This window comes from Muntiacus reevesi, chromosome 10 (genome assembly GCF_963930625.1).
Source record: "Muntiacus reevesi chromosome 10, mMunRee1.1, whole genome shotgun sequence".
In the NCBI taxonomy this organism is placed as follows: Eukaryota; Metazoa; Chordata; class Mammalia; order Artiodactyla; family Cervidae; genus Muntiacus; species Muntiacus reevesi.
In genome coordinates this window covers 76872619-76898752 of record NC_089258.1, presented here as the reverse complement: position 1 = coordinate 76898752, position 26134 = coordinate 76872619, and the positions used below count along the sequence as shown (strand labels likewise).

Genomic DNA, 26134 nt, shown 5'->3' with positions numbered 1-26134 from the left:
TGAGCCCTGGGGCGTGTGGGACACCCCCTGGTCCATGGACAGGGCTGGGGAGATGGATGGGTCTGCAGGCGCTCAGGTGGGAGGGTGCGGGAAGGCATGCTCACGGCCACGACCACCATGGTGCTGAGTCACCGTGCAGACAGTGGGGGGCGGGGCGTGATGGTCAAGGCTGGACCTGGCCGGGGAGGCTTCTGGAAGAAGATGGCCTGGAGCTTGGCCAGAAGGATGCGTAGGAAAAGCAGTTTTCCCTGGAGCACACTCTCTGGCTTCAGAGGGCTCAGCTAGGAAAACGGCGAAGGGCTGAGGCATGCCTCTCGCTGGTTCTCAGAGGTCATAGCTGCTCAGAAAGTTCTCAGAAAGTCATAGCTGCTTTGGGGATCTCCTAGCTGAGGGGTCAGGACCTCTCCTTGTATCCGTGAGATGGGATTCTGTGAAGACCTGCCTGCACCCGCTGGGAAATGCTTTGCTGGGGCTGTCTTTTGAGTTTAGACCATGCCATGGCCGTCACTGGACTCTTGAGCCGTTGTGTTCCCTGTGGGCTGGCCTGTGGCCACTCTCAGCGGGGTCCCCGGGCGCTGAGCAGGCGGAGCTGCCCGTCCCACACGAGACAGAGGGTTCTTTTCCTCAGAGGATCTATGCTGGATTTCAAGACAGAGAAAGGAAACATGAAGGTTTAGACAGATGGCCAGTGCTGGAATGGACATCGATAGGAGCTGGTCCAAGTGGCTGCATGAAGACCCAGAGAAGTAAAGTGATTGGTACAGAGGTTAGTGATGGAGTCGCAACCAGAGGCTGGAGTCGCCCGATTCTGGGCTTGGAGTCCTTTCCTCTGAAATGTGCTGCCTCTTGTGGGCGAACCCCGGGGGGCGGAATGCAGGGGAAGGGAAAACCAGTGACCCCTCCGGGAGGAGGACTGTTTGCCTTGGCCAGTTGGCTTGAACTTGGAGCCAAGATTCCATCAATCCTCATGATTGACTTTATTTGAGCGAGTCTCCTATTCTCCTCTGCCTCCTGCTTGGGGACGCGGTCCTCCTGGGAAGGCGAGGGGCCCGGACCCCTGCTGCCTGGGCCGCCAGTGCACACGCCGTCCCCAATAAAACCACACCAGGCAGTCCTTTGCTCTCAAAGTGGGGCTTGCATTTTGCACCATTAGCTTCAATCAGTGGGGATTTAACACAATCCATGAAATCAAGCAATTAGGCAGTGGGATTCTGGATGGCTGACACGGACGCTGCATGCCCGACTGTGTGTGTGAGGGCTTTGTGAGTGTGTCGGGGCTGGGGGCATAAAGTTGAGAAATCCACTCTCCTGCCTTAACAGTCCCCCCACCCACAACTCCCCAAGATATCTGGGATCCAGAAAACAGGACAGCTTCAATGAAATAATTTGCCCCAAATAAATTGCTCAGGAACATTTTCTACGTCTGCTGGTTTGCTTTTTTTTTTTGTAAATGAGAGAAAAAGAAAAGCTGCTTTCAATCATTTTTTTGTTTGTTTTCCTTGGGTTTTTCTTTCTTTTTCTTTTTTTTTGTAGCATCTGTCCTGTAGTCAGTAGATGCATGTAAGTATGCCACGTGTGGTTTGTGGTCGGGGAGAGAGTCTGCGTTCCTGTGACCGAGCGCAAGCCCCTTTTCTTTGCTCAAGGAATTAATGATGCAAACCCTGGCCCCTGCTGGGAACGGAGGTCTGTGGAGCAGCCTTTGCGGGGCTTTGTCAGCAGGACTCATTTGGATCTGTTGCCGCTGCCGGGACCCTCTGCTGAGGGTTGGAAGGAGTCGCGGCTTCTCGGGGCCCCCGCCCTTACCCAGCGCGGTGACCGAACCTCATTTGCACAGTCGGCTTTGGGAAAGGCGCTTGCTGCCTCAGGGCCGCCCACCCAAGAGATTCGTGAAAATGGGTCTGGTACACAGAAAATCAGGTCGTCTTTATCTTACTGCACAGTGAGGTCCGCTCTCTGAACAGGTTTTTCTTTTTTTTTTCCCACTGAGAGGCTGGGCAGGACAGGGGATGTAAACTGGGGTCCCTTCCTGGTCCTGGGGGCGGGGAACGAAGAGGACACTGGAGGAAGAGCTAGTCAGTCTTGTCATCCCCACCCCAGCTGCTCAGATCATCTGTTTGGGAACTTCGGCCCCGTCTGCCAGAGAAAGGAATTTAGGAGAGCCAGTCACTAGGAATCGGGTGATGTCAGGGGTTGCTTGCCCCAGGAGGACTTTTTTATTAGCATCTCTTGGAGACAGTGTATTGATGGCTTGCCAATGGTCCCCAGAATCTGCAGGGACCCCCATACCTTCCTCCTCCTTGCTGGGAGGACCTGTGACCTCGAGTAACGAGCTCTGACTGAGAGGCAGGGAGCAGGGTTCCCAGCAGAACTTGTGAGTACCTTCAGCCTTGGGCGGGCAATTCAGCTGATTCAGGTTGAACATCCCTTCCTGTTCAAAGAAAATAATCCGAATGCTAACCTAATTGGGTTTTTTTTTTTTTTTTAATTTGAAAAATGATCGGGTTGACAAACTCCGTAGGCTACCTGCTCTTCTCAGATGAATGGTGGAAAAAGTAGAATTCTTACTCAAACAAAACCCTTCCTGGGAAGCCCCGAGTGAAGCCAAGCTGCTCTAGTTGAATAGGGATTGAAGGGCCTGGAATTGTAATCTTTGTGTTTCTTTTAAGAGCTCCCATTTTGTGATTCATTGACATTTTATATACATTTCAGCTCTTTACTAGACAGCAAGCTTTTTTTTTTTTTTAAATCTAAGTTTTTTGCTTCAGAATAAATGCAATTTAAAATGTCAACTAGTATTAAAAGGCTTTTAACAAAAACCTGCAGGCCTCTGCCCAATGCCTTCCAAACACTGATTCCCACAACCCAGAGGAGGTAATTTTCAGCTATTTTAGCTGTTTTTTTTTATGATAGTTAGCAAAACAGAGTACATAAAGACGATACTAATTTTTTAAAATTTATTTTTAATTGGAGGATAAATGCTTTACGGTATTATGCTGGCTTCTACCATACAACAACGGGAATCAGCTTTAAGTACACGTGTCCCCTTCCTCTTGAACTTCCCCCCGACCTCCCACCCCATGCCACCCTGCTAGGTGGTCGCAGAGTACCGGGTTTGATCTCCTTGTGTTATAGAGCCGCTTCCCTTAGCTATCTGTTTACACGTGGTAACGTATATGTTTCAATGCTACTCTCTGAAATTGTCCCACCCTTTCCTCCCCACGCTGTGTCCAAAGTCTGTTCTCTATGTGCCTTTATTCCTGCCCTGCACATAGGTTCATCAGTACCGTTTTTCTAGATTTCATATATATGTGTTCGTATACTATGTTTGTTTTCCTGTTTCTGACTTACCTCACTCTGTATAACAGGCTCTGGGTTCATCCACCGCACTAGAACTGACTCAATTGCATTCCTTTTATGGCCGAGTAATATTCCATTGTAATGCACGTACAACTTTTTTATCTGTTCATCAGTCTGTGGACATCTAGGTGGCTTCCACGCCCTAGCTATTGTAAATAGTGCTGCGGTGAACATCGGAGTGGGCTTCCCTGGTGGCTCAGATGGTAAAGAATCCAGGAGACTCGGGTTCAGTCCCTGGGTTGGGAGGATCCCCTGGAGAAGGGAATGGCTACCCACTCCAGTATTCTTGCCTGGAGAATCCCGTGGACAGAGGAGCCTGGCGGGCTACAGTCCATGGGGTCACAAAGTGTCAGACATGACTGAGCAACAAAGCAGAAACATGGGGTACATGTGTCTTTTTCAATTATGTTTTTCTCAGGGTGTATGCCCAGTAGTGGGATTGCTGGGTCATATGGCAGTTTTATTCCTAGTTTTTAAAGAAATCTCCATACTGTTCTCCACAGTAGCTGTATCAATGTTCATTCCCACCAACAGTGCAAGAGAGTTCCCTCTTCTCCGTATCTTCTATAGCATTTATTGTTTGCAGATTTTTTTGGTGAGGGCCATTCTGACTGGTGTGAAGTGATAACCTCATTGTAGTTTTGATTTGCATTTCTCTAATAATGAGTGTTCAGCATCTTTTCATGTGTTTGTCTGTATGTCTTCTTTGAAGAAATCTGTTTTGGTCTTCCGCCCACTTTTTGATTGAGTTGTTTGTTTTTTTGCTATTGAGCTACATGAGCTGCTTGAAAATTTTGGAGATGAATCCTTTGTCAGTTGTTTCATTTGGAAACCATACTTAATTTTAGCTTAAATTTTAGACATCACTTATTGATATTCTATGATTGAAGACAAAGATCCATCTTTTGCTTAATTTTCATTTTTAAACAATTTTTAGTTTTTCATCAAATTCTTAATTTTTAGACACTATTGATTTTCTGTTATTGGTAATGTCTGTCTTATAGTCTATTCCCTCTTCTTGCTATGCTTTTCAATTTAACATTTTTGGTTAAATTGATATTCAGTGTTTAATTTGTTGTAATTATGTAAATATAATTTGCAGTTGAGCCGTGTGTGTACTACATTTATATTTCCTTTCTTATATACTGTTTCCCTGAGATAGTAGTTACCTCACTTCATTTTCCTGGCTCCTTATGTTATGAATTCAGCCCCAAACATTCCTGCAGGTTTTCATCCAATCTGCCTGACCCTTCTTTCCTCCTGTTTCAATCTTCACTGGTTGAGCTTTAAGCCCATCACACAGTTGTCCTGGAAAACCATTCTACAGCTTCCATTGCTTTTATCTCATGTTAGAGCTTTAGTTTCCTGATCCTGGGTTGTATTCTTCATTTTTAGAGCAGTTTCCCAAGAAGAGATACATGGAAGACTTTTTATTTAAATCATTGAACAGTCTGAAGTTGTCTTTCTTCTCCTCCCCCCACTGATAGTTTGGCTTAGTACTGAATTTTTTAAAAAACCTTTTATTTTATATTGGAGTATAGACAGTTAACAATGTTGTGATCAGTCAGTTCAGTTCAGTCGCTCAGGTGTGTCCGACTTTTTGCGACCCCATGAATCACAACACGCCAGGCCTCCCTGTCCATCACCAACTGTCAGAGCTTACTCAAACTCATGTCCATTGAGTTGGTGACGCCATCCAGCCGTCTCATCCTCTGTCGTCCCCTTCTCCCCCTGCCCCCAATCCCTCCCAGCATCAGGGTCTTTTCCAATGAGTCAACTCTTCACATGAGGTGGCCAAAGTATTGGAGTTTCAGCTTCAGCATCAGTCCTTCCAATGAACACCCAGGACTGATCTCCTTTAGGATGAACTGGTTGGATCTCCTTGCAGTCCAAGGGATTCTCAAGAGTCTTCTCCAACACCACAGTTCAAAAGCATCAATTCTTCACCACCCAGCTTTCTTCACAATCCAACTCTCACATCCATACATGACCACTGGAAAAACCATAGCCTTGACCAGATGGACCTTTGTTGGCAAAGTAATGTCTCTGCATTTTAATATGCTGTCTAGGTTGGTCATAACTTTCCTTCCAAGGAGTAAGCGTCTTTTAATTTCATGGCTGCAGTCACCATCTGCAGTGATTTTGGAGCCCCCCAAAAATAAAGTCTGACACTGTTTCCACTGTTTCCCCATCTATTTGCCATGAAGTGATGGGACCAGATGCCATGATCTTAGTTTTCCAAACGTTGAGCTTTAAGCCAACTTTTCACTCTCCTCTTTCACTTTCATCAAGAGGCTTTTTAGTTCCTCTTCACTTTCTGCCATAAGGGAGGTGTCATCTGCATATAGGTTGTGATAGTGTCAGGTCAACAGTGAAGGGACTCCGCCATCCATATACACATATCCATTCTCCCCAAACTTCCCTCCCACCCGGGCTGCCATAGAACATTGAGCAGAGTTCCCTGTGCTACACAGTATATTCTTGTTGGTTGTCCATTTTAAATATAGGAGTGTGTACGTGTTGACCCCAAACATCCTAACTATTCCTTCTTCCCTGAATTTGGGAATTTTAAAAGCATGGCTGCCTTATCTTTCAGCTTCTAGTGTTGCTGTGGACGAATCTTGTGCTATTCCGATGCCTGGTGCTTTGCAGTAGATGTATCCTGTCATTTTCCCTGGAGAATTCCTGTAAGTTCTCTTTATCCCTGGTGTCTCTAGATGTCATGATTCATTGACCTGTGTGTGCTCAGTCACCCAGTCATATCTGACTCTTTGTGACCCCCTGGACTGAAGTCGCCAGGCTCCTCTGTTCATGGGATTCTCCAGGCAAGAACACTGGAGCAGGTTGCCATTTCCTTTTCCAGGGGATCTTCCTGACCCAGGGATCGAACTTACATCTCTTGAGTCTCCTGCATCGCAGGTGGATTCTTTACCGCTAAGCTGCTTGGGAAAACCCATTCATTGACCTGTGCGTGCGTACTAAGTCTATTCAGTCATTTCTGACTCTGTGCGACCCTATGGACTGTAGCCCACCAGACTCCTCTGTCCATGGGGATTCTCCAGGCAATAATACTGGAGTGGATTGCCATGCCGCCCTCCAGGGGATCTTCCTGATGTGGGCACTGTTTAATCTGAGAGCTTGTATTCTTTCTTCCTGGAAATTTTTCTTGTATTATTTCTTTGGTATTTTCTTGGTTCTTTATTATTTGTTTTCTTGGTTCTCTCTTCTTCAGACACTGGGCCTCCTGGATTAAGCCTCTCTTTTATCTTTCTTTCTCCTGTTTCCATCTCTTTGTCATTTTGTTCCGCTTTCCAGGAAATGTTTCCACCCTTATCTTAAAGCACACACGTTTCATTCTTTATTTCTGCTCTTACCTTCTGAAATCTCAAATACTCTTTGGGTTCTCTGAACATTCCTCTCCAAAGAATTCTGTTCTCATTTCCTGAATATGGTGTCTTCTGTTACCTTTGTAAAAAAAGCTTCTTCTGCAGCCTACCTTGTCTCTGTTCTCTAATTTCTATTTTTTTCCTGTGTGATTTGTATGTTTTAGTCTCTTGTTCACATTTAGAGGCTTGCCTTTAAATGCCTGCTGATCCTTTTAAGAGTAAATCTCTAAGTTGATACTCTGTGTGTATGCGTGTCCTGTGAGTTTTGAGCCTCATTTTGGAATTTCATTGGAGGGAGCTGTGGGTCTTCTCTTTGAAGTTGCTAGTTTCTTCAGATAGAACCCTCCGGGATCCTCTGATGGGGGCTCAGAGCCTCACTCTGCACTGCAGGCTTTCACTGAACCCTCAGCCGTCAGGGCTGTTCCTTCCCACCCCATCTTCCTGGGTGTCTGGTGTGCACAAGCCCAGTCTGTCTGGATCGAACTTTCTCTACAGAGTAAACCTCTTGGCTGCTGCTGGAGTGGGTGAGGGGTGGTCATCTGGACTCACGGCCCGGCTCGTGGATCTGGGTGCGTTGATGCAGGCTTATCAATTCCTATATTTAATACAGTCTCCGTAACCCCATTCAGAAGCACCCAGTGGCCCTTAGCTCGTGGACATTTCTGGGTCCTGCCGTGTGAATCGGCTGCTTTCTCATTCACAGCCCCCTCTGTCAGCACCTGGGTTTCTGCTTTTCTTATCTTTGTCAAGCCGGGATCCACCATCCATTTGCTTTCTGTTATACTAGATGTGATGTCCTCGTTTCTTTACCATTTTCTTGCATATGTTTATGACTTTTTTTAAACTGTAATTTTAGAGGAGTGGAAATGATCCTATGCTCAATCTTCAGCAAGATGTTTGGCAAGAAGTGGACAGGAGTAACGCTTCACAAACATTCCAGATGCTTGGTGGTTGAGGATGCAAAACCTTGTCTTTCCTTCCCATTGGTTGTAAGCTCTCTGGGATTCTCCCTCAACCCCTCTGGTTCAGGCTCCCACAGGTCATCAGCAACAACCCCCCCACCCCCAACCCCACCATTGCCAAGGCCAGCGCTCCGGTCCCACACTCATCTTTAAACTCAACAGCAAAGGAGATCAAGGAGCGTTGCTTCCATGTGAAAAGCACCTTCCCCAAGAGACACCAGGCTGCCTGATTTTCCATCCATGCCTCTGATGACTTTGCAGGAACTCCCCAGGGAACTTCCCTCATCTCTCCTTTTCTCTGTACTTCCCTCTTCACTGTAACGATTATCAGATTATCTGGGTGATCAGATGAGTCACAAAGCTGGGACTGACTCAGCCCCCTCCCCACCTTCCCCCTCGGGGCCGTTTCTTGCATTCCTGCTGCAGTTCCTCACTGTGGGTCCTGTAAATGCCTGGCCCTTGGCCAACTGTGGCCTCTTATCCAGGCTTCCTGTCCGGGTGATTGGAAGGATGGCAGCCTCATTAGCATAAGCAGGTCAGGAGAAAGAGATGGTTTTGAAGCCAGTGTGGGTTTGGGATGAGTGTAATGAACTTCCTCTGCTCATTTCAGCCTCAGAAAATGTCCAGGCCTTGTGGGGAGGCTACTGAGGGAGGATCAGTTGTGAGCAAAAAAATATGGTTTCGGTGACTGCACGTGGAATGAAGCTTTCAAAGTCTATCTGAATAGAAGGGGGTTGTGCTTGTTTTTAAATTTTTTTTTTTTATTGGAGTATAACTGCTTTCCAGTGTTGTGTTTGCTTCGGCTATACGACAGTGAATCAGCTATATGTACACATATATCCCTGCCTTCCCGAGCCTCCCTCCCCCCCACTCCCATTCTGCCCCTCTACATCATCACAGAGCACTGAGCGCTGAGTTCCCTGTTAGAAGGGGTTATTTAATTTTAAGGCTGTGGAGAAAGACCCAGATGGCCCTGATTGTGACCTTAAGTTTAGAGTTTTCATAGTATCTGGTCTCTGAATTCTTGCTGGCAGTGATCAGCAAGGTGAGAAGCAGAAGTCTTATTCTACTGTCAGAGGATGTTAAGTTGTTGCTAAAAAAAAAAAAAAACAAACCCAAAGAAGGGTTTTGTTTTTGTTTGTTTCTATGTTTGGTTTTAGCTCAGGGAAGCTGAGATCAAGGGCCCGCGGCAGACGTGGACTCATCACCCGTGGGAGACAGCCCCGTGAGGAGGCAGAGAAGCATAGGGACGGGGCGGGGGGTGCGGTGCTGGGGGTGGGCGTCACCGTCAGTCCAAGACCACCCAGCGCGGCCTTTCGGATGGCCAACCTGCTGGGCCAGCAGGCAGACGGCACTCTGCGCTTTACCGATGGAAAATGCAGACTCTGGGAGCTCGAAACCAGCTTCTGTGGTTGAACACGGAACACAGTTTGAACCCAGGACCGGGGACTCCAGCTGCGCCCCAGCTGTAAGCCCAGCCACTCCATCCTCGGGCTTCTCCTACCTGCGCACCAGCACCGTATGTGATGCAAACACAGTCCTCGTGCGAAGTCCCTGGGGCTCCGGGCTGTCCCTGAGGTGGAGGCTGGGTGGGAGGAGGAGAGGAGGTGGGGGTGAGTCCCCCAGCCCCCATCCCCAACCCAGCAGCCCCTGATTGTGGCATGATGGGGGGCTATACACATAGCCACAAGCAGGGGGAAATCAACCTGGGACGGTTAATCGCCTATCCAAACATTGTTGGTAATCTGCATCGCTAAAGTAAACCCCTGGAAGATGGAAAAGATGGTAGTAATTTCTGGCCACATGTGCCTCCTCTTTCCCACCTCAAAAAAAGAAAGTGAGCCAAATGGCAAGAAGCAGAGAGTCTAATGCAAAACACATTTCCATCACTGGCTTCTCCCTCCCCTCTCCCCACCTATGTAAACCAAATTCCTTGACACGGTCATGGCAAAGGAACATTAATTTTTGATTTGAGTTGTGATTAAAAGCAACACAATCAAAAGAGGGAAATAGTTTCCACTGGAGCACTAGCATTTGAAACCCTGCTGGTGTCGTGGGAACCAGCGTGCTCTTCGGGGTCAGGTGTGGGTTCGTGTCCCGAGTCTTTTCTTACAGAGCCTAGCCTCCTGTTATCACCACCCACCCTGAGTCCTTCATACTGATCGTCATCGGTAAGAACGATCGTGGCTCTGCATGATGTCAGAAGCCACACAGAGAGTGCCCATCCTGGGCTCGGCATATGGGGGGTTCTTCCTCCCAGATGATGGCTCACTTCTCTGCAGAATAGGAGGTGCCCAGTTGTCCCGGGAAATGCACTTGTCCCCCCCCACCCCCACCCCCCCGGTGATGTCATTGATCACACCTACAGCACCACTGGGATTGTGGCTTTAGACCTTGGGAAGCAGTCCAGGGTCACCTGGCACGCGTCCCCATCGCCGCCTCGCCTCCCTGGAGTCCTGGATCCCTTCCTGGGGTCAGTGGGTCCCCGCAGTGCAGGGGGTGGGCAGAAATGGAGCCGAACCCGCTGAGCCTGGCGGGGAGTCTCTCGGGCTCGTCCCCAGAACTTTCTTGCCCAGTGAGCTATAGATTCACACAGGTGAAGTCTTTTCTCAGGTGACCCACCAGGTACAAGGATTATAAACCCACCAGGGGAGTGAGCCGGGTGGGCCTGTTGGGGCAGGTCTGGGCAGACATTGGGGCTTCCCTGGTAGCTCAGCTGGCAAAGAATCTGCCTGCACTGCAGGAGACCCTGGTGCGATTCCTGCATCAGGAAGATCCCCTGGAGAATGGATAGGCTACTCACTCCAGTATTCTTGGGCTTCCCTGGTGGCGGAGTCGGTAAAGAATCCACATGCAATGCAGGAGACCTGGGTTCGATCCCTGGGTTGGGACGATCCCCTGGAAGAGGGCATGGCTACCTACTGCAGTATTCTTGCCGGGAGAATCCCCATGGACAGAGGAGCCTGGTGGGCTACAGTCCACGGGATCGCAAAGTGTTGGACGTGACTGAGCGGACAGAGGTCCCAGAGGGTGATCTGTGCTGCTCCCTATTTGATGCTCTTCCACCTGTGGGTACTACTGCCTCGTCCTCAGGGTCCGGGTGGGTGGGGGAGTCAAGTGAAATCAGAAGGTCTGGGCAGTGACTGGTTCGGCAGGGGTGGTGGAGGGTAAAGCCAGGAGCTCCTTGGGAGTCTGTGCTCAGCACACTCCCGTGTATGCAGGTCTGTCCAGCCTTCAGGGTGAGGGCTAGCTCTATGCTGCCTGGACTAGTCCCCAAAACTTCGCCACCCTCGGACTGAAATCTTTCATCCGGGCTGAGGGCCTGGGGTGTTACATGGGGCCCAGAGGCTGGAGATCTAGAACCCTTTCCGTAAGAGAAGGTGATGGGAGCACATGTAGTTTCCTGACTTTGACACATCCCCTGAAGATTTATTTGTTCTAGTATTTCTCCCTTCTCCTAATTCTTGGGTTGGCCAAGAAAGTGCTTTTACTCAACGAAACATTAAATAATAAAGCCATCACTCATGCAGTGTTCTCTTGACCGGAATAGCTCCTTTCAACCAGGAGGAACTCTTAGACCATTTCATTAAGTAAAGCCATTTTGAAATGTGGGTGAATCTGGGAAGACAGCCCTAACCCTAACTGTTTCCCCTTATTTTCTTGGTCCATTTAATCAACGCTTGAAATGTCAGCTTCGTTATAAAGAATGTTGCAATTCAGCCTGCACAGCACAGTAATTACAAGTGGACACTCAGTCCATGAGTTTAAGTTTAGGATCAGGGACTCTGGGCAAGTAAAGGTAACCCTGACACCTTAGTTTTCTCATCTGTTAAATGGGGGGAATAATTGCGCCTTCCGTGTGGAGTTATTAGGTTTCATGGAGGAAGTGCATGGAGAATACTCAACACACTTGCTGACATCCAGATGCTTTCCTAATCACTAGCTACTGTTCTGTAGCTCAGATTCAAGTCTTTCCTCATGGAGTGTGGGTGGAAGCTTGGAGATATTTAAAAGAGAGGGCTTAGTGATTTGGAATTCAGACGAGTTCGGAGGATGGGTATACCATCTGGTGACCAGGATCTAGAAATGGTTTTCAACTCATTTGGGGCGATCCCTGGCTGGCCATTTTTTGAGGGGAGCTGATTGTTATGGGGGATGCTGTGTTTGTGTTCTTGGTGCATTTCCAATTGCAGGACGCCTCCACGCTAATTTACCCTCCCCAGGTAACCCTGTGTGGCTGGCACGGGAGTGTATTGTCCACACAATAACACCCAAGCCCTGTTGGCTCGGGCTCCGTAGAGACAGAAAGATTGGTTTTCCCTCTCTGCAGGGAGCCAGGCTGACAATAGAAGCAGCCCGGGTCCCATGTTGGATCTGAGGAACCGACACCTGGATTTATCCATCAGACCCCCACCAGCACTCCCTCCAGTGGGTTGAAAGGCCAAAGTCAAGTTTGGTTCTGAGTCTACCCTGTGGATAGGATAGCCCATTAGTGGCGCCGTCTAGTGGTTGATGAGTGGTGGACAGCCTGTCAGTGGTACCTGCGGTCTGAACTTCCTGGAGACACCGTGGTTGGAACCATGGTCCTGATGCTGAAGTTGGACACTGATGTTTAATGCAGTTAGCTTTCCCTTGCTGGCAGCACACACGTAGGTCTTGTCTGTCTTATTTCCAGAGCCGGAATTTTAGGTCCTTTGGATGTTAAAAAAAAAACTAAACCAATAACTTAATCCTAAAAAAACAACAAACTCAGGGTAAGTTTTTTCTTTGAGTGCCGAGGTCTGTACCATTAGATTATATGGCCTTGATTGGATTAGAGGGTCCCCTTCTTCTCTTGAAGCATTGTATGACTGTCTGAATCCCAGAGTTTTTTTTAAAAAAGCCCATGATTTGGTTTTGAACATTTGTTTGAGCCGCTCATGGCATCCTGTGGCAACTATTAAGATACCATCAGATACACTGAAACCAAGGAGGCAGAATCTGTGTGTGAAGGTCATCTGAGACCTTGGTCCTTATCTATAGACTAGATACAGACAGCCTCCCTGTTTGAGGTGCTCTTTGATTTTTATTTCTCCTGCTCTTCAGCCCCCAGGTGGGTTGTGGTTGTGGATGAAGAGCCGTGTTTTCATTTTTTTAATTGGAGTGTAATTGCTTTATAATGTTGTGTTAGTTTCTGTTGTACGACCGAGTGAATCAGCTACATGTGTACATAGATCCCCTCCCTCGGGGCCCTCCCTCCCCCAGCCCCCTCCCACCCCCCAGGTCATCTCAGAGCCCCCTGTGTTCCCCACTAGCTTTCTGAAAAGCCGTGCTCTAAAACTGTCTCCTCTCCTCTTCCCCTCCCTGCCGTGGCCCCTCTAGCCCTGAGGATGAAAATCAAAGAGGTGAAAAAGGAAAACGGCGACAAGAAGATTGTCCCCAAGAAGAAGAAGCCCCTGAAGCTGGGGCCCATCAAGAAGAAGGAGCTGAAGAAGCTGGTGCTCTACCTGAAGAACGGGGCCGACTGCCCCTGCCACCAGCTGGACAACCTCAGTCACCACTTCCTCATCATGGGCCGCAAGGTCAAGAGCCAGTACCTGCTGACAGCCATCCACAAGTGGGACAAGAAAAACAAGGAGTTCAAGAACTTCATGAAGAAGATGAAGAATCACGAGTGTCCCACCTTCCAGTCGGTCTTCAAGTGATTCTTGGGAGGTGCGGGGGGCGGGTTGGGGGGGGAGCCTGGGGTGAGGGGAGGGAGGGCTGAGCGGACGCCCCTGGACCCCCGGCGGTTCACCCCCCACCCCCTTGCTCCTTCGAGGTGGAGGGCGGCGTGACCCAGTTGCTTTGCAGCATCCTTGACCCTCCCGCCTTCCCCAGGCTCCAGCCCCCACCAGCTAGAGCTGATATTTAAAGCCGCACGCCCAGGTGAGAAACCCACTTAGATTAGGAAGCTTCTCAAGACCTACAAATGAAGCAGCACGTCCCCGGAGGGGGAAGGGAGATTTCATGCCGGCCGGGTCCACCGGAGACACAGTCACTAAAAAAGGCAACGCTGCCAGCCCAGAAAGGGGGCTGGTGGCCAGAGCTAGCGAGGGCAGCAGACGCTTGCTTCTGCCACGCTCTCGGTGTCACTGCAAACCATGTGTGGACCTATCAGCTAGTCTATGCCGTTGGAACTAGAACCTTCTAACTCTTGGCAAAATGCATGGCTTTCCGTTCCAGAGGAATTTTCTCTTTCTGTCCATTGTTCAGACAGAAACCAACACACCACTACACTCACCATGAAGATCAGCTCCGGAGAGTGACTGGTGCAGGGAGGGGGAGCTTGAGAAATAGCCCAAGGGAGTGCAGTGCCTGGCCCCCTCCTCCATGTGGTCCTTGACACGGACCAGCCTGTCTCGGATGCCCTGGAGGTGGTTCCCATCAGACCCAGCCGTGATCTCGCCTCCCGACACGTGGAAGGCCGCACAGGCCTGCCTTGGGTGACAGAGGTGATGACTCATAGACTGGGAAGGCAATTGTTAGTGGTTTTCAAAAAAAAAAAAAACAGTTAAAGAAGAAAAACAGAAAAAAATATTTAGAACAGTCCAGCAAATTGCCAGTCTAGGGCAAACTGTCACTGGGTGAAGAGCTTATTAATCTAATTCTCTTGTTTGTTTGTTTCACATTGTTTTAAAGCAATCAACAAACCCACTGACTCTTCAAACTTTCTTTTTGTTTGTTTAAAAAAGTCTCCATGGAGCATTTGAAAAGGTGTGGCAAGATGGGGGACTCTGCATGCCTTTGAGGTCACTTTCTAGCTGAGCAGCTGTCTTTCTGGGTATTTTCTGTGGGGGGTGGATTCTCCTGGAAGCCTAGCTGTGGTCCTCCTTCCTGAGGGCTTCTGGATCGCCCTGGGCCCAACACAACGCTAATCTAAACTCACAGTGCGTCCCACGGGAGTGGGACTCCCGTCTTTCTTGTGAAGAATGGATTCCTTTGAACTTGATTGCCTAGAGATCAGAGACATTCAGAATAGCCTGCCTGCCTGTCCTCCTGCACTTAACAAAATATTTTGTTTTCATTTCTGCAGAGGGAAAGTTAAGCTATAAAGGTCCCCATTCCAAGAAGGGAATTTAGGAAGCAAAGCAACTGCGGTTTTTCCCCGAGGGCCCTAAGATAATTCTCACAGCCGTTGTGTTAATAAGTGATGTACATAAACCCATTCTTGGAAGCAACTTGACTCCTCTCGTTCAATGTATAGGAAGTAATTCCAAAAAAAAAAAAAAAAAAAATGTTAATTTCTTCCTCATGTCAGATTCTTAATTCTCTGTAACACCTTGAGAACGTCAGTGATTGTCCCTCTGGGTGAATCTGATGCTGCACTGGGACTCAGACTCGTCAACCCCGTGGCTCATTGTGTTAACTTCCTAAACTACAGCCTGAAAACCAGCCTGCCAACCTCGTTACCTGCTTGAGGGTTATCCTGATCTAATGAACCCCTGACAATTAGTGATCCATCGTTTAATACATTTTTTATTCTCTCTGACCTTTAATCATAAAGTGTTGGGGATTGTATGTGATTTGCCTGTAATTTTGGATGATTTTTAAAAAAAAAAAATGTGTGTATATATATATTAGTGAATTAGAAATATCCTCCTTTCCTATTGTCAACTGAAATTCAGAGCAATTCATGAAAGCTTGGATCTGGGTCTTAGTTTTGATTGATTAACCCAAAAGCTCAGTGCTATGTATCTGCTTGTGACACCTTGGACAGAGGCTGTCACATCACAGGGCCACTTCAGGGTGGGGGCCTTGGGAACGCTTTGAGTGGGGCACAGCGGTTACTCTAGAAAGGTTATCAGTGAACAGGTAGACTCTAAATGGGAATTCTCAGGTAGGAAGTGGTGTCTTCAGATGAGAGTTCAGAATAAATTGGAAATGTGAATTGCAACTGCAGGTTTTTCTCCGGCCACAGAGCCCCAGACCTAAGGTTCACTGTGGACCTGGGACAGCCTGGTCTGTGGCCCGTCACCCAGTTTAGGGTGAAGGGAGGCTCTGGGTCCAGAGCTGCGTTTGACCACAAAGCATTGCTCTTCTCAACAAAGGGGATGACGAAACCAACTTGCAGATTCGTGGGCTTGCTCACTCCTTTCCAGAAGAGCGGTGTAGGTGATTTGGTAATCATTGCTAGTGCAAAAGATTGTCTTCATAAAGGTTTAAAATGATCATCCTGGGTGGAATCCGGTGAGGTCATGGGCAAGACTCAGTCAAATCTTTGAAGAGGACCAGTATTTTCCTTAGCAGACAGAAAGTGAGGCGAGAATTCCAAGAATATTTTATTTGTAGAGCATCCTGTGTCACCCTTGGCTTTGGGTGGCTGTAAATTACCATCAAGGGCTCCCTAAGGCATCTGGGTCTGTAAATGACAGAGGCCCCATTGTGCAAACCTGGAATCCGTCTTTTTCAGCAGACTCCAAATACCCAGTTGCTCTGCCTTAAGTGTGTGGATGTCTCGGGCTTAGGTGCTCTGTTTTAGGAAAGGTTTCCCTGGAACAATGTACTGGTCCCCCTGACCTGTCACCAGCAGATACATAGGACACAGACCAGATTCCTGTTTCCTCTAGTTCCTCCACGTAGCACTCCTCTATAGAGCCTAAATCTCTTATAAATGCTTTGAATACTGTGAAAATGTTTTACATTCCATTTCATTTGTGTGTGTTTTATTTTTAACTGCATTTTACCAGATGTTTTGATGTTATCACTTATGTTAATAGTAATTCCCGTATGTGTTCATTTTATTTTCATGCTTTTCCTGCCATGTATCAATATTCACTTGACTAAAATCACTCAATTAATCAGTGGTAATGTGCATGGTGAATTTTTCCCGCTCCCCGCAATGGCACACCGTTTACCCTCCTCCGCCTCACACATACCCCTTCTCTTCAGTTTTTCCAGTGATGTTTTCTGGCCCCCACTCAATACTTTTCACATGGTAACGGGGCATGGTGAGATGGCAGAGTACCTGGGGGCCCCAAGGCACCAGCACCCCATCCCATGTATACCACCTGCTCCCCTGAATCACTTCCAGAAGTTTCTCCCGGCTGTGTGTTCCAGATCAGAGAGAAGGATAAATACCTACTCCCCAAGAATGTATTTTTCAACCCTGCCTGAGTTTCTTTTCTATGTTTTTGGTTTCAGATGCTCTTTCCCCTCCAGAAATTCCATGTTATAATTCCAACTAAGATTTGAAAACTCTTTGGTATCTGGAGTGAGCCATAGAGGAAACCATATCTTCCCTGTTAACAGATGAGATGCTCAGATGGGAGGCGGCCAGGTTTGCTCAGAGAGTTTGGGGCTTCCAGGTCACTGGCATCCTGGAACCAGAACCCAGTCTGGGGGGATCAAGGCCTGAATTAGAAGGTCTGGGTCCTCCCTCTGGACCCAGGCAGTGCACGTGACAAGCTCCGCTTGTCTTATCTGGGCTACAGGTTTCTTGCCTAAGGAATTCTTCGGTGTGATTTTGTATTCTGTGAGCAATGACAGTGACAACTTCATGTTATTTCCTGATTAACAAGGCACTTCCGAGCCTCAGACAACCGGCAGTTTTGTCCAGAAGTGAGCAAATTCTCCCAAGTGACCCCCAGACCACACCTAAGCACAGAGGCACTTATTTTTAAGGTGTGGTATGAGGACTTGCAAAAATCCCGGTTAAGTTGTGCTCCAGTAGCAAAAGATTTTCCCATATTTATGCCGGCCTGACCAAGGAAAAGACTGACATTTCCTTTTCATTCCCCTCTGGCTGATAAGGGAAATCTGTTAAGCTGGGTGTGGGTGTCAATGTCATCCCAGTGGAACCCCACCACTATGACCCATACGTTCTCATTGCTCTTGTGAATATTTAAAAATCAGATCACCAGAAAGATGCTGAAGTGTGTGTACAAAGGCATTCTAGCTTCAGCAGTGGTGTCGCCCTGGAGTTGGGGGTGTACCAAGGGTCGGGACTGCTTGAGCCTCATGTCTAAAAGATGCGGGAGCACCAAGAAGAGCAGCCTTGTCCTCAGGGCAGAGCACTCGCACCTCTTGAAGGAGTCGTCCCGGTGCTCTTCAACGCAGGGCCCGAAAGAGATCAAGGATCAACATGTTATCCAAGGTAGGTGGGTCTTCTAAGGCAATGATGAAGCCAGAAGTGCTAGCAATTCAGTTTCTCTCCTGAGAAAGAGAAATCTGTACCAAGCATCCTACAGCACGCAGAAGAAATAAGGAGACTCATTCTTAAGTCTTAGCATCTGTCACCGAGGGGAGCTTGCTAACGTGTGGTTTCTGCTGACCAGTCCCAGAAATTCAGATTCGGGAGGTTTTCCCTGGGACCTTAGGAGCTCAGCTTGGAACTAGTGATCCAGGTTTACCAGACGCCAGCAGTCCACTGGATCGTTCTTTCCATAACATCCCGTAGGACATAAGTGGCTTGGGGCTGAGGGGTGGACAATTCTTTTGGCATCTCCTTTCCCTACCTGCAGGGCTTCCCAGGTGGGGCAGTGGTAGAGAATTCATCTACCAAGGCAGGAGACAGGAGTTTGATCGCTGGGTCAGGAAGATGCCCTGGAGTAGGAAACGGCTCCAGCATCCTTGCCTGGAAAACTCCATGCACAGAGGAGCCTGGTGGGCTAAAGTTGCAAAGTGTTCAAGGGGACTGAGCGCTCACGGCAGCCCTCCTTTTTCCTACTCACATGCTTCCTATTGCTGCAGCCCAGTCTGAAGTTCTGTTCTTATTAGGCATTAATCAAAAGAGGTACACCAGGGAGTGGATGAACCTAACTCTTTCCTTTACTGAGGGTACATCAGACTCTCCAAGAGGGCTTCTCCAAACTCTTAATATACATGTGAGTTACCTGGAGACTGCGTTAAAATGTAGGTTCTGATTGGACAGATCTGAAGCCGCGTTGGCGTTCTGCATTTCTGATTGGCTCCAGAGTGAGGGGCGGGGCTGATGCTGCTGGTCCCGGGAGGTTCCAAGCTGCAAGAAGGGCCGCCCGGCCAGCAGAGTCCGGGCTCCCAGCGGTACTAATGCAGTCGTTTGGGTCAGGATTCAAAATATTAACCAAACTTTGGGGTGGAAAGAAAAACTGCTAGAGTCGCAGTTAGAAACTCATTCTGCGAGCCCATTCTCCCCGTCCACTCAGAGTTCACTTCTGTCTTAGCTTTCCAGGGGGTGATTCTTTCCCCCCAAAGTCCTTTCCTTTAAAAAAAAAAAAAAAAATTGCTCAGCAAACTGTTAGCCATCCTGCCTCTGCCCTTTAACCAACCTTCCCCCACCCCTCCTCCCCCACCAGGCCTGGCCCACTGCAGGGGCCTTGAAGTTCACCTCCAGCTGGTGTTTCCCCTCCACCGCCCAACTGTATCAGGATTTGAGAACAGAACGGGAAATTTCCATGTTGCGATGCTCACATCTGGGCAGCTTCAAGCTCAGGTTATGGAAGAGGCCACGAAAAGAGGGGTGGAGGAGGAGGGGAATGAAGTGTTTGGAGGGGAAATCCCACCTCTTTGATAAATTGAGGCCAGCCTGCCCAACAGGGCTGATTTACTGGGGGACCAGGCGTGAGGAATTTCTGTCAGCGAAGGCCCAGGAAGGCTGCTCTTTGTAGGTTTGGGGAAGATGGGTACCAGAACAGGCTGCAAATAGGAGCCCAGAGCGCCTGTGTCTTTATACATCTGTGGACTATTTAGATAAGTGGAGGCTGTACTTAATCACTGAGAAAGTTGTTTGCTTAAATAAAGGGAGGGAAAGTTGCATGTGTGCGTTTAAGAGGAGGGAAGGAGGAGGTGGGAGGTAGGAGACAGGATCCAGCAATTTTTCCACAGCTGGAACCCCACCACGTGGTTTAAATTAGGATGACCTTCCCATCACCTGAGCGCTGGAGCTGGTGGATGGGGCAGGGGTGAAGGGTTCTGAAATCTCGTGGCCCTGCCCTCTGGCATTTCAGCAGAGCTCTGCTGTAGGCATCCATGAGCTACAAGGATTGGTTTTACCTTCTCTCTTCCCTGGATTTCCCAAGTTCTGAGCCCTGAAATGGCACACTCCAGGAGCCTAGAGGTCCATCAGCCAGCCAGGTGGAATCCTGGGCTGGAGGCTGCTCTGAGATGCCCTGGAAGTCAGGACTTCATGATAAACAAAGCCATCAAACCCCAGAACTGCACATTAGATTTCCTTAAAAAGAGCGGGTGAGAATTAGAAAGAAGGGGAGACCTCATCTTGAACATGATCCCACCTCTGTTGTACTTTTAAACAATGCACACCAACCGTCACTATCATTCTTTGTACCTGGGAAAAGATTGGGGGTGGGAGGTAGTTTAAGGGTCTCAGTTTCCATTTTTGCCTTCGAGTCCCCCAGAGCGTTTGTGCAGATCTGGGTAATTTAGCCTCTTTGCTTAGAAGATTGAGCCCTTTGTCTGAAGGAATAAAGGCCTCGAATGCCAAAACCCAAGAACATATGTCACAGTGTGGCCCAGAGACAGCCAGGATGGATTCCCCAGAATTAACTGGATTCCTCGAGGGGGTCAGCACTCCCTTCCAAGGGTGGCAGCAGGGGCCACTGGGAATCCCAACTCTGACTGCCCATTCTGGCAGGTTACTCAGTGAGATCTAGCAGCAGTATGTCCCCTCAGCACAGCAAATCAGACCCTGGGCTGGGCCAGGCTTGGGGGAGATCCCCAAGACCCCTGCAGAAGAGGAAGTGGAGGAGGAAGAGGCAGAAAATTGAACCCCAGCCTGTGATGCTGAGTTAAGTCTGACTCTTTGCAACCCCACTGACTGTAACCCCCCAGGCTTCTCTGTCCATGGAATTCTCCAGGCAAGAATACAGAGGTGGGTAGCCATTCCCTTCTCCAGGGTATCTTCCTGACCCGGGGATTAAACCCAGGTCTCCCGTATTGCAGGCAGATTCTTTGCCGTCTGAACCACCAGGGACGCCCCTAGCTTCCTAGAGCTTCGCAGCTCTGCCGTTGGCTTACGGACCCCTACCATGTGTAAACTCTCCGTGCCCTCCCATAACTCTCTCAAGCTCCGTCCTTACTTTCAGATGCCACCTCTCTGCAGGCTGTTTAAGAGGTGGAGGTGGGAGAGGGATGATGAAGGCATCCCCGGATGAAGAATACACAGGGACAGTTGAGGTGGACAGCAAGACCCAAACACTTGCTTTTACTTCCCTTCAATGAGTTGGAAGGAAAGAACTCACCTTTAAAACCTGAGGAACTAGCTTGACTGTGTTGTAACTCTTGATGAAAAGTAGGAAAGCGGTGGCCTTTGTCAGGCCTCTAGCAAAATATTCAATAATTGCAACCTAGACCCTCCTCCCCTGTGATCCTACCTCCAGTCAAGCCAGAGAGCCCAGCTCTTTTTGGGACCATTCTTCTCTGGGTCTGAACATTTCCCATCACGGTTCCACTGAACCTCCAGCAGGCCCAGAGAAAGTCCTACTCTTTGCTGACTCACTGTCTCCTCCCCGCCTGGTAGATAGAAATGTAATTTTTTTTTTCAAGAGAGGAGGTTTCAACTGCAGCAGAAAGAGATCCAGCTTGAAATCAAGTCAAATGAAATTCATGTGTTTCAAAAGCACCCCCGCCCCACCTCCCCTACACACGCAGAATCACACATGCGCCCGGCGAGGGTCACAGCTCCATCCCAGGAGGACGGTCTTTTCCAAAGTGCAAACAGCTCCGGGTCTCAATTTGTTGCTCTCGTTTCTATAATCACTGTGATGTGTTGGGATGATTGTGAGTGGCGTTGGGAATGTTTGTTCTCATGTAATTGCTTGTTTCCTACTGAAATTTCCATGTCAGACCCTTTCATTGTTCTCATTATCGCTTGCCTCCTATTCTGCCTGCCCGCCTGCCTGCCAGGGAGGCCGTCTGGGCGCTGTTGGTATGGGTGGTAGTTGGTGTTGTTGGTATCGATTATGCGGCCAGGTGTCCTCCCACTGCCCCCCGCCCAGGCAGGCTGTCAGGCGGCTGTCACCCACCAGCTACAGGCTGTAGGGCTGTGAGCTCCCAGTTTGTCTTGCCCACCTGGGGTCCCGGATGCTGGGCCAAACGTGGGGACAAAGGAGACATGACAAGGGCCTGACTTATTTCCTGATTTGGGATTAAGCTAAATGCGCCCCCACCCCAAGTATTTCAGAGGAATGTGACCCCCGTGTTTCTTACTGTGTACTCAACTCATTAAACTGTTGATTTACAAGGGATGGGTGATGTACAAACAAACTTCAGGGCCTCTATTCAAAGCCAAGCTTTTTTCCTTTTTTTTCCCCATGTGACCTTTTGTGAGGAGGGTAGGTGGGAAGAAGGAATGGAAGGTCTTGCCTTTGAACTGGGAAGCGGCATGCCATCAGGAATGAAACTTGGATCAGAGGCAAAGAATTCCTACCTTCAGAATCAACCAGGTCTCTGCTGGACAAGCCTTGTGTTTCCAGACCTGATCAGAACCACCTAGATTTTCTTACAGCCTAGACACTGTCCAGGCAGCACGAAACATTTGAACTTGGCCTGTGCTGGAAACGATCGAGGGTCCATGAAAAGAGAGGCCAGCCTCTGTTCACAGGGATAAACACTTATCCTCAGGAACACTCGGGATCTGGGATGGACTCTGCATGCTGTCTCTTCTCTCCTTCATCTCAAACTCCAGAGACCACCTCCCATGGACTCTAATTTACTCCTCCAAGAAGCCCAACCGTTCCAGGAGCTTAGGGTGCATTTTCTTATGTGTTACACATACAACATGTTTGGAATAAGGCCAAAGGATGATGATTTATTCTAAATTTAGCCAATGGAGAGAGTATGGAGAAAAGGGAACCTTCCTACACTTGGTGGGAATGTAAACTGGTGCAGCCACTATGGATCACAGTAATGAAGGGTGAAGTGAAGTCGCTCAGTTGTGTCCGACTCTTTGCGACCCTGTGGACTGTAGCCTACCAGTCTCCTCCGTTCATGGGATTCTCCAGGCAAGGATACTGGAGTGGGTTGCCATTTCCTTCTCCAGGGATCTTCCCGACCCAGGGATTGAACCCGGGTCTCCCACATTGCGGGCAGACGCTTTATGGTCTGAGCCACCAAGGAAGCCCATGGATTACAGTATAAAGTTTCCTTAAAAAAGTAAAAATAGAACTAACAAATGACCTAGCAATCCCACTCCTGGATCCTGGACATATATTCAGAGAAAACTCTGACTCAAAAGGATACATGTATCCCAGTGTTCATGCCAGCACTATTTATAATAGCTGGAACATGGAAGCAACCTAGATGTCCATCAACAAATGAATGGATAAAGAAAATGTGATAAAGACATACAATGGAATACTACTCAACCGTGAAAAGAAGGAAATACTGCCATTTGCAGCAACATGGATGGACCTAGAGACTGTCACACTAAGTAAAGTCAGAAAGAGAAAGACGAAGACCATATGATATCATTTATAGTGGAATCTAAAGTATGATACAAATAAACTTGTTTACAAAACAGAAACAGACTCACAGACACAGAGAACAAACTTGTGGTTACCGAAGGGGGATGGAGGGATAAATGAAGAGTTTGAGATGAACAGATACAAGTATATGTAGAACAGATAAACAACAAGATTCTACTGGATAGCACAGGGAACTATATTCAACATATTGTAATAAATCATAATGGAAAATAATATGAAAAAATAATGTGTGTAAGTATAACCAAATCACTTAGGTTGCTGTACACAGCTTCCCTAGTGGCTCAACCGTAAAGAATCCACATGTGATGAGGGAGACTTTGGTTCAATCCCTGGGTTGGGAAGATCCTGTGGAGGAGGACATGACAACCCACTCCAGTATTCTTGCCTGGAGAATCCCATGGACAGAGGAGCCTGGCGGGCTGCGGTTCATGGGGCCGCAAAGAGTCAGACACAACTGAACGACAAAGCCCTGCACATCATTGAATAACTTCTCTGTCCAGCGGAAACTATCACAGCTTTATAAATCAACAATAATTTGATAAAAATAAAAGCAGCCAGGCCTGCCTTCTCGGGCCCCCAAACCTCTTTAGGAAGCCATGGGCTTTTGTCCACTTCTTATTTCCTTCAGCGGAAGAACGTGAACATGATACGCCCCGAGCTGTTGTGTGGAGAACACATCTATTCTCAGAGTGTGCATGGACGGTGTGCGTGTGTGTCTGTGAGTGTCAGAGTGTGCAGGAGTTGCTGTTGGGATGTGTGTGCTTGCACTGGTGTTGGTGTCTGCGTGTGTGATGTGGTTCCACTGCCGGGCCGTGGGGGGCTCCCCCCTCATAGACCCCTCTTCTGCATTATACCTGATGTATGATGGGGTGTTAAACTGTGCAGTGCCAAGCCTGTCTCATGGGTCCCTCTTGTTCCTGGAATGTCTTTTAAACCCTTTAGCATGTTTGTAGGCACGTGGGGTGTGCTAGTGTACCTTATATTACACGCTGTAATACATATGATACCTGCATGATGGTTGTTCTGGGTACCCCCCCACACTGTATTGCCAGTACTTAGGTAACTTGTCTTCATGGTTTAGGACGAGGATGAGTGGGAATAGCTGGACTTCTGGATCAGCAGATGGGACCCTATATGGGGTCCCCCAGAATAAAGGAGAGTTACTCAGAGGGAGCGCTTCCTCACCTCCTGGGGCAACACTGGGTGGAAGCTAGTTCGATTAAACTAGCTTTGCTTTTTTTCCATTATGACAGGAAAGTGGTGAATTCATGCCAGTAGATTGGAATGTATTAAAGACTGGTCTGGCTTCACAGAAAGTGTCCATCGGTTGCTGACATACCAAGGAAATTAGGGGAAAGCTGACTTTCCAGTGCTTCTTTGGCAGAGGACCCAGCAGCTGACATCGAACAGAGTCAGGACTCATAAAGCGCAGAGCCAGGACCTGCGCGCTGAGCTCTTTCTTCAAAGATGCTTTCAGCTCCTTATCTTTCAGAGCCATTAAATGTCTGCATTTGGCTCACTCCCTTGGGGACCCTTTATTGATTTTTAGAAGGATCCCATCTGATGATGCGAGCAATGGACATCTGAACCAGCCAGAAAGCCTGGGATGTTTTCTCCTAAGTAAGTGGCTTGTTTTGGATCTTACATGTGAAGTTAATTCTTTAGAATTTCATGCTGTACAATTTGAAAATGCATACTCATAAGGCACGGAAACAAAAAATAAACAAAACAACAACCCAGCATCAAAACAAAACCCAACCAGCAAGAGCAAAACAAAGACGCCAAAAACCAAACTCCTAAGTTTAACACAGGTCTGAAAAAAAAAAAAAAAAAAAAAAAGGATATCTTAGAGCCTCATGCGAATTCTGACATGGAAAACAACAGAAAGAGAAGGTCGGCTCCTGTCCGGTCCACGTCTGCTTGTTGGGGCCGCTCTGAGATCCAGAACACACGTCAGCACAGGGTGTTATCTTGTTCTCTCCCTTAAAGACATCTTGAGAAGAGCCATGCTATGGAAATTGGCTAAAAATCCTCTTCTTACAGGAAACCAAAGGGGTAAAAAAATGAATGAATTGGATTACATCAAAATTTAAAACTTCTCTGCACCAAAGGACACAGCAGAGTGAAAAGGCAACCCATGGAATGGAAGAATTTGCAAATCATACACATGATAAGGGGTTAAGACCGAGAATATATATAGAACTCTGACAACAACAACAAAATAAAGAACCTTAGTAAGAAATGGGCAAGGGATTGAATAGTCATTTCTCTCTCCAAAGAGATATTCAAATAAGCACATCCAAAGATTCTCAACATTGCTATTACCATTAGGAAAATGTGAATCAAAACTACAAGCTGGGGTGGGAGGGGTGGTTGTGGGAAATAATATGGCAGCTTCTCAAAAAATGAAAAATAAATTACCATGTGATTCATGCAATTCCATTTGTGGGTGTACACTCAAAAGAACAGAAGGTAAGGTCTTGAAGAGATATTGGTGCACTCCTGCTCACAGCAGTGTTATCCACAAAAGCCAAAAGGGAGATGAGTGGATAAACAAAGCATGGTGTATCCATACAATGGAATCTTTTCAGCCTTTGAAAGGAAGGAAATTCTGACACATGCTCCAGCATCAATGAAACTTGAGGACATTATGTGAAGTGAAATAACAGAGGAGCAGAGTGTGAGTCACTCAGTTGTGTCCGATTCTTTGCAACCCCAGGATTGTAGCCCGCCAGGCTCCTCTGTCCATGGGATTTTCCAGGCAAGAATACTGGAGTGGGTTGCCACTTCCTTCTCGGGGGGATCTTCCCAACCCAGGAATGGAACCCAGGTCTCCTGCATTGCAGGCAGACTCTTTACCGTCTGAGCCACAAGCTAGCCACAAAATGACAAGTACCACAGTGATTCCACTTAGAGGAGATCTGTAGAATGGTCAGGTTCACAGAGGCAGAAAGCAGAATGGTGGCTGCTGGGGGCTGGGGGCCAGGAA

General features: G+C 48.0%; 1 protein-coding gene across 2 annotated transcripts in view; it reads left to right on the top strand.

Moving 5' to 3' along the window:
• Positions 1–25404, top strand: part of SFRP1 (secreted frizzled related protein 1) — a 53344-nt gene extending 27940 nt beyond the window's left edge. The window contains exons 3-4 of one of the 2 annotated variants that reach the window (XM_065946813.1): positions 13067–13399; positions 24399–25404. In XM_065946813.1, the coding sequence (XP_065802885.1) occupies positions 13067–13389 (323 nt within the window). In that variant the 3' untranslated portion in view covers positions 13390–13399; positions 24399–25404. Of the gene's footprint in view, positions 1–13066; positions 16530–24398 lie in introns of those variants that run through there. The other variant, XM_065946814.1, reaches the window with a different exon arrangement.
• The last annotated feature ends 730 nt before the right edge of the window (positions 25405–26134 follow it).